The sequence below is a fragment of the Carcharhinus amblyrhynchos genome, chromosome 30 (assembly GCF_965287045.1).
Source record: "Carcharhinus amblyrhynchos chromosome 30, sCarAmb.v2.hapA, whole genome shotgun sequence".
In the NCBI taxonomy this organism is placed as follows: domain Eukaryota; kingdom Metazoa; phylum Chordata; class Chondrichthyes; order Carcharhiniformes; family Carcharhinidae; genus Carcharhinus; species Carcharhinus amblyrhynchos.
Genome location: NC_137353.1, coordinates 33,619,666 through 33,638,967, shown reverse-complemented (window position 1 = coordinate 33,638,967; position 19,302 = coordinate 33,619,666). Strand labels below are relative to the sequence as shown.

Here is a 19,302-nt window from a genome sequence, read left to right as displayed (position 1 = left end):
TTCTGCAGGTTAGGTTGATTGGCCGTGCTAAGTTGACCCTAGTGTCGGGCGGGATTAACAGGGTAAATATGTGGGGTTACGGGGAAATAGGGCCTGGGTGGGATTGTTGTTGGCACAGACTCAATGGGCCGAATGACCTCCCTGCACTGTAGGGATTCTATGACTCTAGCACAGAAAGCAGGATTGAGTACAATGACATGAGTCAAATAAATTCCTGGATGGTAAAAAAAGCTTCCGGAGTTGCATAGCAGGCAGAAACTCAGGACTGTCTGGGCGATCCCCAAGCCAGCACTAGTCCTTTACCCATGGCTGAGTGACTGAACTGAGTAATCGTCCTGTTCCAGCAGAGCAGGCGTCACCACTTAGTCATCCATCCATTCTGTTCCTCCCTCGTGTGGGTCCAGACTCTGCTTTCACATTAACTATTTCATAGTGGTACTGATTCCTTACTGTCTCCTCCTTAGGTATGCTGTGCCTTGCCTCTGCTTAAATAGGGAGCAGCACTCACACCCATTAGCCATAAGTACCCTTCTTGAGCATTGAGCCCATATTCAGAGACTCCGATCTACACTCCCGGAGTGGGGAATCTGACATTGATTCTGAGGCAGAAATACCAGCCAAAGTCTCGCTGCCGCAGTGTCCAATAAGACAAGGTTCTTGGGCAAGGGTGCAACTATCAATGTCTGCAGTAGACAGAGGTAAAAGTCTTGTGGTAACAGTGTGAGATCTGGGGTGTACAGCAGAACCTTAATTATATCCTTAACACACCACATTCCCACAAAGCATTCATGACTGTCCTTTGTGGTTCTGTATCAGAAGAATGATCCCAGTCAATGTGCAGAGCCAGGAACCACACATCATAGTAAACAAGAACCATTCCTTCACTATTATTCTCATTGCGAAACACCATCCGCCCTCCCTTCCTTCTTTCCTTCCTTCTTTCTTTCCTCCCTTCCTTCTTTCTCTCCTTCCTTTTTTCTTTCCTCCCTTCCTTCTTTCTCTCCTTCCTTTTTTCTTTCCTCCCTTCCTTCTTTCTCTCCTTCCTTTTTTCTTTCCTCCCTCCCTCCCTGTGTCAGAGGAACCGTCAGTTGGGCTGAGATGTTAAACCAAGAGCCCGTTAACTCGTGTGGATTCAGACGGGCATTAAAGGTCCCACAGCCTTGTTCAAAACGCAACATGTTGTCCTGGTTAACACTTCCGCCTCGATCAATAGCAAAGCAACTGACAAATCACCTCAGTCAAGTTTGTGGGATCTTGCTGTTTGTAAAACACTTGCCAGACTTCCTGTCTATAGTGTCATAAACACTGGATTTTACAAGGTGACTATACTTTAAATGTCTCCTTTAACTTAAGGTGAAGCAGAATGTTCTGGATAAAGGGATGGTGAGGTTGTACTAAAAAAAACTTTACCTGGAGACAGACCCATGTGAACTGGCAATTATGGGGAAAAAATAGAAATACTTAAAATATCAGATGCTACTTTCTACACTTCCACAGAGGCAAAGCTGCTTCGTGAAGGACCAAAGCAGATACTGCTGTGAAGTGCAGGGAAAGACTATTTTATGTTAGCAACCAAGCAGAATGCTAGTGAGAGTTGATTTGCTCTTTGCAAAGAAGGGGACAGAACACACAGGAATGTAGGAGATTTTGTAAAGGAACAAGGAGTCCCCCTAGTGGGCCTTGCCGGTGAAGGTGGGTCTGGAAAAATCAGACTGAGGGGAGTGATTTACAAAGGATGCTACAAGTTTTGACCTACCATTGCAGGAAGAAGTGAACCTTTTGGAGCACCAGACATGTTCTTCTTATACTTACACATCTGTAGGGTATAGCAAAAGTGGGGCATAAGAATTTTTTTGATTGTGTTCATTGGTTGAGTGCAAGTACCTTTAGTTTAGAGTATTAGATGCCAGTTAAGCAATGTTTGACCTATGTTGAGTTTAATTTGTTTGTTACAGTCAAATGTGAAATCTTGGCTATTTCTGTCAGTCACTGGAAAATTCACCAATTTAAAAATGTGAATGGTCTCTATGGGTGTCATAACACCAGTCAGTGCACTCCACAGTTACGCACTCTTAACAGTGCTGTTTAAAATGTCTCTCAGCGCTACATAAGATACATTCCGGCATTGTGTTCAAACAGTAAGAAGTCTGACAACACCAGGTTTAAGTCCAACCGATTTATTTGATAGTAAACTCACAAGATTTCAGTGTTTGTCTGTTCGTCAGGCAAATGGAGAGTTCTGGCTATTGTGTTTACCCCAGTCCAATGCCGGCATCTCTACATTGTGTTCGAACAGCATTAGAAGGTCTGAAATAACATCAATACTGACAAACATCACTGCCACACCTCTCCTGTCAGCAGGCGCTAATAAAATGCAAATAAATATGAACAAATGTCTCAATGTATTTCCTGCTTAAGTAGTTGGCCACTCCGTGTGCAGACATGACTCAGTGCTGTAGAGTAGGGGGTACTGTTTAACAAAAGAAATTTTAAACAGAGATTTATTTTTTGCCCCCCCACCACCCCTGTAAACCATAGCAGGTTGGTCCCGGATACAGAGGGATGTTCTCATGAGAGGTTGAGTAGGTTGGACCTGTACACACTGGTGTTCAGAAGAACAATAGGTGACCGTATTGAGACGTGTAAGATTCTCGGGGGTTTGAGAGGTTCATAGAATCATGGAATCTCTACGGTGCAGAAGGTGGCCATTTGGCCCATCTAGTCTGCACCAACAATCCCACCAAGGTCCCATCCCCGTCACCCCACACATTACAGCCTTAATTCTCCTTGACACTAAGGGACAATTTAGCATGGCCAATCAACCTAACCCGCACATCTTTGGACTATGGGAGGAAACCGGAGCACCTGGAGGAAACCCATGCAGACACGAGGAGAATGTACAAACAGACAGTGACCCGAGCCGGGAATCAGACCCAGGTCCCTGGAGCTGTGAAGCAGCAGTGCCAACCCACTGTGCTACCGTGCCCGCCCCATGCACTTGTGGGGACCTTGAATGAATTCAGTTGGATTTTGGATTTATTTTTTGAGTAAGGAAGGATTGGATTTGGGTTTGCCCAGTTCTGCTCTAAACATTGGCTTCGGGACTTTAAGAATGGAGTCAAAGAATTTTACAAGAAAGGTGTCTCAAAAGCCCTGAGCAGCAACCCTCCCGGCACAAGGAAGGGTTAATACAAAGAATGGGTGGGTGGAGGTTTAGCCCCTCCTTCCCTCCCCAAAGGGGATTGGTGGCTCCAAACCTGAAACACGCCCACCCCAGTCAAACCCCTCCCCCAGGTTCTCAGCTGATTGGTGGAGCTGTCAGTCAGGGGGTGCTGCCTCACCTTGTGCAATAGCGGGAAGGGAGATCGCTTTAACAAACGCGGGGGAAGCCGGCGAGGAGAGCGCAGCTAGAATGGTAAGGACAGGCTTTGTTCACTGGTGTTTGCCGAGAGGGTGGAATAATGCTGTGTATACTTGTACTTTGCCCCTCTGTATCTCTGAATGAAGCCAGGCTGCTGGGGGGGGGGGGGGGGGGTTGGATAGCTGAGGATAAAGCTGTCTCTCCCACTGTCTGCTGCTGGAGTTTTGGAGAGTTTCAGCCCAGTGTCTGTTTCATGCAGTCAGTTTCAGAGACTAAAGTTTTACTGGGGATGCCCCCAGCAGTGGGGGTGGGGGGCGCACCTAATTTCCCTCCCCTTCTCTGTCTATTTAACGTGTTGATACATCAACACCACCCCCCCCCCCCTCCTCTATTCAGCACAGCTAGCCTGACAGCTCAATCTTGTCTCTCTCTCTCTCTGCTCCCAGATGTGGAGCTGTGGCCAGGAGGCGAGTTTGGGACAAGTTGTACATCAGCCCCTCACCTCCCCAACACCCCCAGAGAAGCGGCAGGGGGAGGGGGGGGGGGTGAAACAGAGATCATTGTCAGACTCCCCGGTATGAGTTCCGCATTATTTCCTATTTATCCCGCGACAATGTGACATTATTCTTACTGAACCCTTCTGAAGAGACATTACACTGGAGCAGCTCACACTGCTACCTCCCCTGTGAATGTTCTCCTGCTGCCTTTATTTGCCCCTCCATGGACAGTGGGGAATGATATTTATGGAATCTATCCCCTTCTCCCCCTTCCCACCCACCCTCCCTCCCCACCAGCACCCCCCTCTCCACCAGCACCCCCCTCTCCTCCCTCCCTCCCTCCCCACCAGCACCCCCCTCTCCTCCCTCCCTCCCTCCCCACCAGCACCCCCCTCTCCTCCCTCCCTCCCTCCCCACCAGCACCCCCCTCTCCTCCCTCCCTCCCTCCCCACCAGCACCCCCCTCTCCTCCCTCCCTCCCTCCCTCCCTCCCCACCAGCACCCCCCTCTCCTCCCTCCCTCCCTCCCTTCCCACCAGCACCCCCCCTCTCCTCCCTCCCTCCCTCCCTCCCTTCCCACCAGCACCCCCCCTCTCCTCCCTCCCCACCAGCACCCCCCCCCCTCCCCACCAGCACCCCCCCCTCTCCTCCCTCCCTTCCCACCAGCACCCCCCCTCTCCTCCCTCCCTTCCCACCAGCACCCCCCCTCTCCTCCCTCCCTTCCCACCAGCACCCCCCCTCTCCTCCCTCCCTTCCCACCAGCACCCCCCCTCTCCTCCCTCCCTTCCCACCAGCACCCCCCCTCTCCTCCCTCCCTTCCCACCAGCACCCCCCCTCTCCTCCCTCCCTTCCCACCAGCACCCCCCCTCTCCTCCCTCCCTTCCCACCAGCACCCCCCCTCTCCTCCCTCCCTTCCCACCGGCACCCCCCCCTCCTCACTCCCTTCCCACCGGCACCCCCCTCTCCTCTCCTCCCTCCCTTCCCACCGGCACCCCCCCCTCTCCTCTCCTCCCTCCCTTCCCACCAGCACCCCCCCCCTCTCCTCCCTCCCTTCCCACCAGCACCCCCCCCTCTCCTCCCTCCCTCCCTTCCCACCAGCACCCCCCCCCCCCTCTCCTCTCCTCCCTCCCTTCCCACCGGCACCCCCCCTCTCCTCTCTCCCTCCCTTCCCACCGGCACCCCCCCTCTCCTCTCTCCCTCCCTTCCCACCGGCACCCCCCCTCTCCTCTCTCCCTCCCTTCCCACCAGCACCCCCCCTCTCCTCTCCTCCCTCCCCAACAGCGCCCCCCCTCTCCTCTCCTCCCTTCCCACCAGCGCCCCCCCTCTCCTCTCCTCCCTCCCTTCCCACCAGCACCCCCCTCTCCTCTCCTCCCTCCCTTCCCACCAGCACCCCCCTCTCCTCTCCTCCCTCCCTTCCCACCAGCACCCCCCTCTCCTCTCCTCCCTCCCTTCCCACCAGCACCCCCCTCTCCTCTCCTCCCTCCCTTCCCACCAGCACCCCCCTCTCCTCTCCTCCCTCCCTTCCCACCAGCACCCCCCTCTCCTCTCCTCCCTCCCTTCCCACCAGCACCCCCCTCTCCTCTCCTCCCTCCCTTCCCACCAGCACCCCCCTCTCCTCTCCTCCCTCCCTTCCCACCAGCACCCCCCTCTCCTCTCCTCCCTCCCTTCCCACCAGCACCCCCCTCTCCTCTCCTCCCTCCCTTCCCACCAGCACCCCCCTCTCCTCTCCTCCCTCCCTTCCCACCAGCACCCCCCTCTCCTCTCCTCCCTCCCTTCCCACCAGCACCCCCCTCTCCTCTCCTCCCTCCCTTCCCACCAGCACCCCCCTCTCCTCTCCTCCCTCCCTTCCCACCAGCACCCCCCTCTCCTCTCCTCCCTCCCTTCCCACCAGCACCCCCCCTCTCCTCCCTCCCTTCCCACCAGCACCCCCCCTCTCCTCCCTCCCTTCCCACCAGCACCCCCCCCCCCTCTTCTCTCCTCTCCTCTCCTCCCTCCCACCCCATGTGGCTGGACAGTGGGTATGTAATTCTGCCCCTGTCTTCATAGTGGGGGAGCGGGGGTGTATCTTGAATCTGTGTTACGGTGGGGCAGTCCTCCTCCAGATGTTTCTTACGGGGTCTGCGTCTAAGTAAAACTTTCTAAACATTCCAGCCCACCCCTCTCCTTTCAAACTCTGTGTTACCTCCTGCACGTTCCCTGGTGTGAGAGAGAGAGAGACTGTCACTGTTGGTTTGAGATCAAAACAGTTGCCTTGTGATTTCTATTAAATTGGTTTAGTGTCCCAGAGGGCAGGGCAAAGGTAAATGTCGCAAGAACTCCAAGATAAACAACGCAGGCTGCGCCCAGTATCTTCATTACATTAATATCACTGTAAACCTTCTGAGCTGACGCCATGGCAACTCTCTAAAGGGATGTTCATAAATATTCCAGATGCTCTCTGTGCTGCAGTTGTAGGTTGGTCTGGGTAGTGGGCTGAGTTTGTCTATTTGTACTGAGGTTACACGCGTCACAGGGAGGCTGAGAGATAAATCATACCCCGCACTCTTCAAAGCAACTCCTGGCGTTATGTTACACGCATGTTGTTCAAGTTTCTTTTTGGGGATGGTGCTGGAAGGTTTGACTTGAATTGTCCCAGATGTTGGGACAGTTAGCTTTAGCAACCGCTGCGCCAGGGACCCGGGTTCGATTCTAGCCTTGGCTCGCTGCACATTCTCCCCGTGTCTGCGTGGGTTTCCTCCCACACTCCAGAGGTGTGCAGGTTAGGTGGATTTCAGTTTGAGGGGTTGCAAAGATAGGGTGCTGGGATTGGAGGGAGGCCTGGGTACGATGGTCTGTAGGAGAATCAAGGCCATAGGGCCTCCTTCTGCACTTCTCAGAAAACAGAAGTTGCAATGAAACAGTGAAGGATTCTCGATATCAATGGGTCGCTCTCTCGTGTCTTGAGTCAGTGGTCCCAAGCTGAAACTGGGTGAAAATTGTCTCCTACATTGGGAGCATTCCAAAGTACTTAACTGGCTGGAAAGTGGGATGCCCTGATGTTATAAAAGGTGCTATATAAATGTAAACCTTTTTTACTCTAAGGAGTATAGACCCATGGCGCACCCCCCTGTTGTCAAACTGAAACCACAAAGTGAGGAAATAGTTTGGAAAGTGATGTGCAAAACTGTAATTAAATCCTGAGATACGATGGTTGGTCTCTATCTCGCGGTTTGGCATGACTGTTTGAGCTCAATGCTGCCTATTTATTTCGAGGCCTTTTGCTTTCCCTCACTCCTCCATCTCTCGCTGGCCTCCCCCTCAGATGCCTTTATTTGCTCTCGCCGCCCCCCCCCTCGGCATTGCTGGGGAGGTCAGCTTGTCACCCAGCCCGCAGAAAGTTTTTCTGAAGAACCTTTTATTGATGTTTCGTTTGCATTTCAGTCCCGCGCTTCTGATCTACGGGCACCCGGTGCAGAGAGGGTCGGGTCGGGATGCCGACCACCTCATGAACCTGCTCCTGGGCCTGGCGAAACGCGCCATCAATCGGTCCAGGCAGCGGGCAATCGAGGGGGCCATCCACCCTGACTGCCTGCCCCTCTACTGCAGCTACGTTCGCTGCCAGGAGGGGGAGCACGTGGTGTCAGTCAATGCCTTCCGTGCCCGCTGGGCACCGCAGGGGCTGGGATGCGTTATAGACCCCGACAATCACATTTTGATTTGATGTGTCTTAAATTTCCTTTGTACTTTTTTTTTGTTTGCGCTGTTCCCCTTCCTTTTGGGGAGTTGCCCCTTTTATTTTGTCCTAATTTAATTAGAGTTTATCTATTTGGTTTGACCTTAAAAGGGGACAAGCTGACGGGATCCACTTTTGATTTGCCCCCCACATTGTGTGTGGGACTGGGGTTACGTGTACAGGTGCCTTCTCACATTTACTACACTCCCACCCTGCTTCCCGTAAGGATTCCCATCTCCCAGTTCCTCTGTCCCTGTTGCGTTTGTTCCGATGGTACATGTCAGTCTACTTACCCCCTCAACTGAGGGAATTATTTCACCCTCCCTACCTCTGCCCCCCCCACCCCCCCCCCTCCCTAGTTGCAGGCGCTGTCCACCCCATTTCCTGCACCTCAGTTCTTCCCCCTTTCCAAGAAGCGTGATCGAGTTCCCCTTCTGCTCAGTTTAATTTGCTGTGTTCATGATGAACTCTACAATAGGGAACCAAACACCCACTGGCTGACCATTTGTGCTAAACACCTCCGTTCAGGCCCAAAGTGTGACCACCCCCCACCCCCCAAGCTTCCGGTCGTCTGGTATTTTAATTCTCTACCTTGATCCTTTTATAAGACCCTTGTCAGACCCCACTTGGAGTACTGTGCGCAGTTCTGGTCTCCTCACTACAGGAAGGATGTGGAAGCTATTGAGAGGGTGCAGAGGAGATTTACAAGGATGTTGCCTGGATTGGGAGGCATGCCTTATGAAGATAGGTTGAGGGAGCTCAGTCTCTTCTCCCTGGAGAGACGAAGATTGAGAGGTGACCTGATAGAGGTTTATATAAGATGTTGAGAGGAATAGATAGGGTGGATTCTTGGAGGCTATTTCCCAGGGCTGAAATGGTTGCTACGAGAGGACACAGGTTTAAGGTGCTGGGGAGCAGGTACAGAGGAGATGTCAGGGGTAAGTTTTTCACTCAGAGGGTGGTGAGTGAGTGGAATCGGCTGCCGTCGGTGGTGGTGGAGGCGAACTCGCTGGAGTCTTTTAAGAGACTCCTGGATGAGTACATGGGATTTAATGGGATTGAGGGTTATAGATAGGCCTGGTAGGTATGGATATGATCGGCACAACTTGAGCTGAAGGGCCTGTTTGTGCTGTAGTGTTCTGTGTTCCCAGGGTAATGCTCCGGGGACCCGCGTGTGAATCCCAACACGGCAAAATTCAAATTTCACCAAAACACCTGGTATTAAAAGTTGAGCGATGGCCGTGAAACTATTGTCGTTTTTAAAAAAAAACCCATCTGATTCACAAATATCCTTTAGGGATGGAAATCTTATGTGGTCTGGGCTACATGTGAGTCCAGAGCCATAGCAATGAGGTCGACTCTCAACTGTGCCCTGAACTGGCCTAGCAGGGGTGACTAGTGATGGGAAATAGCATCCCATGCACAAACAAAAAAATCATCTCACTTCCTCGGTTTCTGAGTGTTTGAATGAAGCTTGAGAAACAGTACCTCATGTTTCAGTGAAGTTTTTTACAGCCTACCGTACTCAGTGTTGAATATCGCAGTTTTAAATCTATTCTTAGTGGATTTGCTTCTCTTTGCCTTTGGTTTTTACCGAGTTTTTCTCCATTTCCCTTTCTCTTTCTTGCTTTCGGTTGGTTCATTCTGCTCTTTACACCTTTCTCAACACATCTTTCGCTTCCACTGCCACTTCCTTTGGTGCTGCACGCTGCCCCTTTAACCTCTCCTGCCTTCCACTTTGTTATTTATTTCCCCGTCCTCTTTCCTGTCATTGGCTCAAAAACTTGTTTGTGTTCGTTCGTGGGCTGTGGGTTTCGCTGGGCCAGCGTTTATTGCCCATCCCGGAGGGCATTTTAAGAGTCCATCGCTTTGCTGTGGGGCTGGAGCCACATTTGGCCAGACCGGGTGAGAACAGCAGATTTCCTTCCCTAAACTGTGTGTGGAGTTTGCACATTCTCCTCGTGTCTGTGTGGGTTTCCTCCGGGTGCTCCAGTTTCCTCCCACAGTCCAAAGATGTGCGGGTTAGGTTTATTGGCCATGCTAAGAAATTGCCCCTTAATGTCCAGGGATGCGTAGGTTAGAGGGATTACTGGGTATAATATGTGGGGATATGGGATTGTGGTTGGTGCAGACTCGATGGGCCGAATGGCCTCTTTCTGTGCTGTAGGGTTCTATGATAAAGGGCATTAGTGAACCAGATGGGTTTTTATGACAATTGGCAATGGTTTCATGGTCATTGTTGGACTTTTAATTCCAGATTTTTATTGAATTCAAATTTCACCATCTGCCGTGGTGGGATTCTATCCCAGGTCTCCAGAACATTAACCTGGATTACTCGTCCAGTGGCACAACGGTTAGCTCTGCCGCCTCACAGCACCAGGGGCATGGGTCCAATTCCTGCCTCGGGTGACTGTCTATGGACTTTGCACATTCTCCCCATGTCTGCATGGGTTTCCTCCTACACTGCAAAAGATGTGCAGGTTAGGTGGATAGTCCCTGATAACGTGACCCTTAGGGGGATTAGCAGGGTCAAAACATAAGGTTACGGGTATAGGGCCTGGGTGGGTTTGTGGTTGATGTACGCTTGATGGGCCAAATGGCCTCCTGCACTGTATGGGATTCTGTGTCAATATCACTGCCACTGCCTCCCCTATTACATTGCTACTTTTCCCAATTCTGATGATGGGTCATTGATTTTTAACTCTTTCCTTTCCCACGTGATGCCCTGTCCACCCAATCTACATTTCCTTTATTTCAAAGTTCGACCTTTTGGCTGGTTAGCGTTTGTGGCTTTTGTGGTCGATGCAAGCATTGCTTGCAACATTCACATCGGGGGTTGCAGTGTGCACTATCAAAGCGCTAAAGATAGAAACAACGCTTAAATAACTCTTTCATTCAACCGCAAGGCAAAATTAAATTGGTGCAGTTGAGTTTGCGAATTTGAGCAATGAAGAAAACAGCTATGTCTAATTTTTGTTTGTACAAACCAGCACTGCAAATAAGACTGCGTGTTGCTTTTTGGCGAAACGAGATTGCCACTCACTCAGTACCTTTCTTCGGATCCTTGAAACATGGGGGACTACTGATGCATAGCAAATGGCCACCATTTGCGTTGTCTCTGGGGAGGTTCTGAATATGTAAACCCAGAAAGCAGCAGGCCCCGTGGGGATAACCATCCCCTCCAAGATGTCCCTCTGGGTCCTACACCACAGTGACTTAGAAATCTATCACCATACCTTACTCGTAATTCTATGAAAATGACCCCAGCGTGGTGGGCATATCATCAGCGCGTGGACCTTTTGTGGTTCAGTGGGATGACTCGCCACCACGTTCTGGTAACGCCTTGCTTACGTTCCAAACAACACAAAGATGCAAACTAGGGAAGGGGAGGGCCTAGTGTATTATCACAAGGCTATTAATCCAGAAGCTCAATTGATGCTCTGGAGACCAGGGTTCGAATCCCGCCACAGCAGATGGTAGAATTTGAATTCAGTAAAAGAAAAATCAGGCATTAAGAATCTACTGAAACCCGTTGCAGAAGAACTCTTCTGGTTCCCTTTTCCGGGAAGGAAATCTGCCGTCCTTACCTGGTCTGGCCTACCTGTGCCACAGCAATATGGTTGACTCTCAACTGCCCTTGGGCACCTAGGGATGGGCAAGCCAGCGACACCCATGGTCCACGAATGAATATAAAAAATGAGGGGGGGGGGGGGGTGGTAGAAGTAGGCCATTCAGCCCCTTATGTTGCTGCTGCCTCATTCTTTAAGATTGTCACTGATGTGTTTGTGTGTGTCTCTAGTTCTACGCTGTTAGCAACGGTTTTGAAAAGGCCAGCTCTGAAATTACTGAATCCAATTTTACAGCTTGTCGCTGTGGGATTTGAACAGCTATACGTAGCGAGGAGAAGAAACCTGGCCCTTTTTTAAACTTATTTCCCAAGGCGATGCACTTTCACGGGCTGCAGGTGCAGTGCTGGGTTTAATGGCCTGTTTATTATTGAAGCATGTGGACCTGTTTTGTAAATTGTGACGCCGTCTTCACATCAGCTGACAGAGCCCAACTGTCAGTACGGTCTAACAGTCAGAGAGCAGATGGTCACTACTTCCCCCTACCCACCACTGACCAGTCTGCTTTACCTCCTCCTGTCGCTGCGTTCTTCCTCATTACAGATGTCCTTCCTCCAGTTCTCTTTTTGAAAGAGGGAGAGTTGCTTTGGAGCAGACTGTAACATTTAGTTACTGCCTATGAGTAGTGTCAGTCCTGTAGAACGGTAATGCTGCTCTGTACAGTAGCCTCTACTTGTATTTTCATACCTGTTGTTGGAATAACAGTTGTCATGTGTTTCTGTCCATGCAGTTTTGGGCGCTGCACCTGTGCAAGGATATTTTGGCCTTGGAGGGAGTGCAGAGGAGGTTTACTAGGCTGATACCGGAGTTGAGGGGGTTGAGCTATGAGGAGAGGCTGAATAAACTAGGCTTGTACTCGTTAGAGTTTAGAAGAATGAGGGGAGATCTCATTGAGACGTATAAGATGATGAATGGGATGGATAGGATAGAGGTGGAGAGACTCTTCCGGCTCAAAGACAGTAGGACTAGGGGGCACAGACTCAAGATAAAGTGGGGGGTGGTTTAGAACGGCGTTGAGGAGGAACTTCTTCACTCAAAGGGTGGTGAATCTCTGGAATTCTCTGCCCGTTGAAGTGGTGGAGGCTGCCTCGCTAAATATTTTTAAGAAGCTGGTTGATAGGTTTTTGATAAGAGAGGGGATTAAGGGTTATGGGGAGAGGGCAGAAAAGTGGAACTGAGCCACGACAGATCAGCCATGGTCTTATTGAATGGCGGGGCAGGCTCGAAGGGCTAGATGGCCTACTCCTGCTCCTATTTCTTATGTTCTTATGTTCTTAATGTACTGAACCCATCTGTACAATACTCACCTGGGATTTTCAGTGTGTAGCTATTCAGTTTATAACTTTTTTTTTAAAAAGTTGATACCGTGTACATGGATTTTAGTAAGACCTTTGATAAGGTTCCCTATGGTAGGCTCATGAAGAAGGTAAGGAGGTGTGGGATAGAGGGAAATTTGGCCACTTGGATAAGTAACTGACTGTCTCGTAGAAGGCAGAGGGTGGATGGAAAATTTTCAGACTGGAGGCCAGTTACCAGCGGTGTACCACAGGGGTAAGTCCTCTAATTTTTATCAATGACTTTGAAGAGGGCGCTGAAGGGTGGGTTGGTAAATTTGCTGATGACACCAAGATTGGTGGAGTAGTGGATGAGGTGGAGGGCTCTTGTAGGCTGCATTGATAGGATGTAGAGCTGGGCTGAAAAGTGGCAAATGGAGCTTAACCCTGATAAGTGCAAGGTCTTTTTTGTAGGACAAACTTGAATGAGGATTACAGGGTCAATGGCAGGGTTCTGAGGAATGTGAAGGATCAGAGAGATCTTGGGGTTCATATCCACAGATCTCTGAAGGTTGCCACTCAAGTGGATAGAGCTGTGAAGAAAGCTTATAGTGTGTTAGCGTTTATTAACAGGGGGTTTGAGTTTAAGAGCTGTGGGGTTTGCTGCAACTATACAGGACATTGGTGAGACCACATTTGGAATATTGTGTTCAGTTCTGGTCACCTCATTATAAGAAGGATGTGGAAGCATTGGAGAGAGTGCAGAGGAGATTTACCAGGATGCTGCCTGGTTTGGAGGGTAGGTTTTGTGAGGAAAGGTTGAGGGAGCTGGGGCTTTTCTCTTTAGAGTGGAGGAGGATGAGAGGTGACGTAATAGAGGTTTATAAGATGATGAGGGGGATAGATAGAGTGGGCATTCAGAGACTATTTCCTCGGGTGGATGTAGCTGTTACTAGGGGGCATAACTATAAGGTTCACGATGGGAGATATAGGAGGGATGTCCGAGGTAGATTCTTTACTCAGAGAATGGTTGGGGTGTGGAATGCACTGCCTGCTGTGATAGTGGAGTCGGACACTTTAGGAACTTTCAAGTGGTTATTGGATAGGCACATGGAGCACACCAGAATGATAGGGAGTGGGATAACTTGATCTTGGTTTCATACAGAGCTCAGCACAACAAAGAGCCTGTTCTGTGCTGTACTGTTCTATGTTCTAAAATTTGCCTATCAGTATCACAAGTACCTTTACACTGGCACAGTGGTTAGCATTGCTGCCTCACAGTACCAGGAACCTGGGTTCAATTCCCAGCTTGAGTCAGTCTGTGGAGTTTGCACATTCATAGAATTCCTGCCATGCTGAAGGAGGCCATTTGGCCCATCAAGTCTGCACTGACTCTGACAGCATCTTACCCAGGCCCATTGCTTTCCCCCCTGCTAATCCCCCTAACCTAATCATTTTGAAACTCTGGGACAACGTAGCGTGGCCGATCCACCTAACCTGCAGGACCCAGAGGAAACCCCCGCAGACATGGGGAGAACATGCAAACTGAGACAGTGGCCCGAGGCTGGAATTAAAGCCGGGTCCCTGATGCTGTGTGGCAGCAGCGCTAACCACCCCTGGTGGGACTTGAACTCAGACCCACTCCACAGAGAATTACATTGGGTTACTAGTCGAGCGACAATACAGCACCCCCACTGTCTCTTCCCAAACCAGGCATTCTCTCCGTGCGTGGGTTTCCTCTGGGTCCTCCGGTATCCTCCCACAGTCCAAAGGTATACAAGGTTGGGTGGATAAATTGCCTCTTGGGGAGGGGGGATTAGCCATGGTAAGTATGGGGTATAGGGTCAAGGGGAAGCTTTTGGTGAGATGTTCCTTCAGAGAGTTGGTGCAGACTTGATCGGCTGGGTCTCTTCCTGCATTGTAAGGATCCTGTGATAACAGTATCAAGGCTTCTTCACTCTTATAGTGAACACCCTTGCAATAAAAGCTGATATTGCTGTTACATTTCAAATGCATGCTAACTTTTGTAGTTGATGTTCAAAGGGACTGGAATCTCTTTTGATACAATAATGTACTAGTCTCTTTTTAAAGAAATTCCACATCTTTCTTCCTGCCAAAGTATTGTGTTTTCCCACTCAATTTTCACCCTTCCCACAGACCCCTCTCCCACCAGTATTTTTAGTAAGATTGGACATATGGAATTCTGTGCCCCCTCTGATGAATCGATGATGGATTATAAATTTTTTTTTCTTTATTCATTTGCGGGGCACGGGTGTGGCTGGCTGGTTAGCACTCCTATTTCTAGTTACCCGAGGGAAGTTGAGAATCAACTACATTGCTGTGGCTCTGGAGTCACGTGTAGGCCAGACCGAGTAAGGACGGCAGATTTCCTTCCCTAAAGCACATTAGATGGGCTTTTCTGACAGTGGGCAAAGGTTTCACAGTTATCATCAGGTTCTTAATTCCAGATTTTTTTCATTGAATTCAAATTCCACCATTCAAACCCAGGTTCCTAGAACATTAGCTGAGTTTCTGGATTAATAGTCTAATACCACTGGGCTTCCCCATAAATGGATGAGGCACAAACAGTGATTCTTATTACAGGTATGCTGCCACCCAAAGAAGGACCTACTTATACCTACTCTCTGATTCCAGTTTTCAATCCATGCTAATGTTATCCACAGACTCATGAACCTTAATCTTGTGCGATAAACCTTTTTCTGTGGCATCTGTTACTGAATATCTTTTAAAATCCAAATAGACTACATCTATTAGTTTCCTCATTGGCGTTTTGAATGGATTGGTCAATGGACAAGCAGCGAAGAGTAAATGGGCTGGTTTCAAATTGGCGCAGTGTTGGGGCCCCAGATGTTTACAGCCTAGATTAATGTCTCAGACAAGAGTAACGTACCAAGGTTTACTGGTGGTACAAAGCTGGATGGGAGAGTAAGCTCTGAGGAGAACAGAGAGGTAGAGAGGTACACGGCTGGATTTTTAAGTTCTGCTAATGGGTGTGTCTTTTTTTTTGGGGGGGAGGGGAAACATGGAAAATAGGGTGGGTGCCCACTCCGCCATCTCCCCTCAGCTCGCCCCCATATCGTGTTGGTGCCAAAATTGGCAACCCATCAACATAATTAATCATTGGAGCTTGCGACCCTGGTTAGTGCGATATCGGGAGTGTTAAGTTGTTGGTTTTCGTAGAGGTAACATTGGCCATTCTTGTCAATAAGACATTACACCGTCCGGGGCCACAATAAGAGTGGTGTGGGCAGGCCATTTTTTAAAAATCTTCAAGGTGTAGAAGGGAAGTGTGGGGGTGGCGGAGGATGAATACTACCTTCAGACAGTTGGGGGAGTCCCCTCTCTGTATCGGTGGGCAGCCCTCCTAAGATGGTAACCTTCCCCCTATCTTCTTACTCTTCCATCTATGCCTCCTCCCCACCCAAGACCCTGGATTTGCTTTGATCGTAGAACCCTACGGTGCAGAAAGAGGCCCTTCGGCCCATCGAGTCTGCACCGAACACAATCCTACCCCCATACCCCTACATATTATACCCACTAATCCCTTTAACCTGCACAACCCAGGATACTAAGGGACAATTTCTTAGCATGGCCAATCAACCTAACCCGCACATCTTTGGACTATGGGAGGAAACCCACGCAGACACGAGGAGAATGTGCAAACTCCACTCAGACAGTGACCCGAGCTGGGAATCGAACCCAGGACCCTGGAGCTGTGAAGCAGCAGTGCTCACCGCTGTGCTACCGTGCCGCCCATATGCTGCCGGGATCCACTGGCCTGACTTCCAGGGATTGGCTGCAGTCCTGGCCGTGTTCGCTGATGTACCCTGGGCACTGCTGGGATCACTAAAGCTGTCAGCCGCTCCATTGGGCAGTAAGGGGTTGGAGCCCCATTGAGCTTGTTGGTGGGTACAGGACAGGCTGGCACGGAGCCAGCTGGCTTTCTGTAATACACACTCCAGAGACGTGTTGGAGTGGAATTCTTCATTCTGAGTGGGAGGCCCCCGGAGTGCCTTTCCCGCTGGCCGGAATGATGGGATCCCTCTCCGGATTCTGTGCTGGGAACCTCATTAACTCTGCACGGGCGAGCTCCCCCCTCCAAACCACCTGGAAGCTGATTGGTCTGCCCGTGGTGGGTTCGAAGGCCCTGGCACCACGTTTAAACACGGTAAGAAGTCTCGCCGCACCGGGGGTTAAAATCCAACCAATTTATTTGATCTGGTGTTGTGAGACTTCTTACTGTGTTTACCCAGTCCAACGCCAGCATCTCCACATCGTGACCACAATTAAACACCAGTCCAGCACAGTGGGTTAGCACTGCTGCTTCACAGCTCCAGGGTCCTGGGTTCGAGTCCCAGCTCGGGTCACTGTCTGTGTGGCGTTTGCACATTCTCCTCGTGTCTGCGTGGGTTTCCTCCCACAGTCCAAAGATGTACAGGTTAGGTTGATTGGCCGTGCCCCTTAGTGTCCAGGGTAGCGGAGATTGGAGGGGTTAATGGGTAAAATATGTAGGGGTATGGGGGTAGGGCCTGGGTGGGATTGTGGTCGGTGCAGACTCGATGGGCCGAAGGGCCTCTTTCTGTGCTGTAGGGCTCTATAGTTCACTCGTATCACTCTCTCCAGCCCAGCTATCATCTCCATACAGGATGTCAGCAACCCAGAGGGAAAAGGCAAACAGCCTCGAGAGGAAATCTGTTCCTAGATTCTGCAGTCCCCCATCCAGGCTCATCACCAACCCACTGCATCTGGATCCTCCATACATCCCCCTCCCAGCAAATGATGCAGTATCCCACTGACCCCCTTCACCAGCTTCTCATTCTGTCGTTCATCTCTATCCACCTCCTTGCCCCACTGCCTGACATTCCACCCTCATCCCTTGCCTTCCTTTTACCCTTATAAGAAATAGGAGTAGGAGTAGGCCATCTAGCCCTTCGAGCCTGCCCCGCCATTCAATAAGATCATGGCTGATCTGATAGTGGATCAGTTCCACTTACCCGCCTGCTCCCCATAACCCTTAATTCCCTTATCAATCAGCAATCTATCTGTGACTTAAACATATTCAATGAGGTAGCCTCCAGTGCATCAATGGGCAGAGAATTCCAGAGATTCACTACCCTCTGGGAGAAGAAGTTCCTCCTCAACTCTGTTCTAAATTGACTCCCCCTTATTTTGAGGCTGTGCCCTCTAGTTCTTGTTTCCTTTCTAAGTGGAAATAATCTCTCTGTCCCTACCCTGTCTAGCCCCTTCATTATCTTGTATGTCTCTGTAAGATCTCCCCTCAGCCTCCAATGAGTACAGGCTCAATCTCTCCTCATAAGCTAAACCTCTCGTTGGGGGTTTTGGGCCCCCTTTTGGGCTGTTACTAGATTCTCTGCTGCTGTCCCCCACCTGCATGGAGCAGAGCGGGGGTGAGGAATGAGAGAACTCTGCTCGTTACGTCAGTGGGTAACAAGGTGGCAGATTGGGCGTAACATGGGGAAGTGAGAGGTTATTCGCTTTGGTCGTAAGATTCAATAAGCAGAATGTTCTTAAAGCATGAAGAACAACGTTAAACCGCACCCCTTACAGGCAAAGAAGTAAAACAAAATTGTTTCATTTTCACAACAGATCATAGAATCCCACACTCTGCAGAAGTAGGCTATCTGACTCATCGAGTCTGCACCCACTCTCCGACAGAGCCCTAACCCTGTGACCTCATGTATTTATCCCACTAATCCCCTTAACCTACACATTGAGGCACTAAGGTGCTCCTCACGCAGCTTGTAAACGCTCAGGGATATTTAGAGCAATCCTCGTGGACTGACTGTAAATCTAACGACCCCCAAATGAGGATATTACCAAGGTTTCGCCGGTTTGTAACTTTGTTTAACACAAATCGAAGCCAACACGGATCAAATCTGAACGAACGGGCGAACGATGCTTTGGATCGAAAGGTCGATCTCGCTTTCAATAATCGATACAAGTTTTCCACAAACTTCAGCGTTGATATCACTGATATCAGGCCGGTAGCCCTCTGTTTACTGTTTCTCTCCCTCCTTGAACAGCGTGGTTACATTCCCAATCCATAGGGAACGAATCCAGGGAATGCTGGAAGATTAAACCATCACATTTATCATCTCTGCGGCCGCTTCTTTTAAAAGCTAGAATGCGGGCCAGGGAAATTGTTGGCCCTCATCCTATTTATCATAAATTCTATTTTTTTTAACCGATGTTCCTTTAAGCTGGCCTTCCCTCTTGCTCCTGCACAGTTGCCAGTTTAGCTTTTGCGTTAGCCTCACAGCCTTGGGTCACTGTCTGTGTGGAGTTTGCACATTCTCCCCGTGTCTGCGTGGGTTTCCTGCCGGTGCTCCAGTTTCCTCCCACAGTCCAAAGATCCGCGGGTTAGGTGGATTGGCCACGCTAAATTGACCCTTAGTGTCTCAAATGTGTAGGTTAAGGGGGTTAGTGGGATAAATACATGAGGTCACAGGGTTAAGGGCCTGGGTGGGGTGCTCTGTCGGAGAGTTGGTGCAGACTCTGAGTCAGATAGCCTACTTCTGCACTGTGTGGGATTCTATGATCTACTGTGAAAATGAAACAGTCAATGTTTTTTGCCTGTAACAGGCAAACTTAGCTCTTCATTCTTAATGTTTTTACAATCCGTTCTGTATTTCTTGTGTGTTTACCCTCATTCTGTTTTCTCCCTGTTATCAATTCTTTCTCACTCTGCTGATTTCTTTGTTCAAATTCCTCTGCCTAACTATCTAACAGCATTGTATCATTGTCTTCAGTCTAACCCCGCAGTCAGTGGTGACTCTCACCAACTTTTACAGA

General features: G+C 50.0%; 1 protein-coding gene across 4 annotated transcripts in view; it reads left to right on the top strand.

Annotated features, from left to right (window-relative positions):
* Window positions 1-19,302, top strand: part of LOC145360086 (endothelin-converting enzyme 1-like) — a 363,484-nt gene that overhangs the window by 119,340 nt on the left and 224,842 nt on the right. For 2 of the 4 annotated variants that reach the window (XM_080215038.1, XM_080215037.1), the window contains exon 1: window positions 3,334-3,415. The exons of 1 other annotated variant lie outside the window; for it this stretch is intronic. In XM_080215038.1, coding sequence (XP_080071164.1) covers window positions 3,413-3,415 — 3 coding nt within the window. In that variant the 5' untranslated portion in view covers window positions 3,334-3,412. Of the gene's footprint in view, window positions 1-3,333; window positions 3,416-19,302 lie in introns of those variants that run through there. One more of the 4 variants, XM_080215035.1, reaches the window with a different exon arrangement.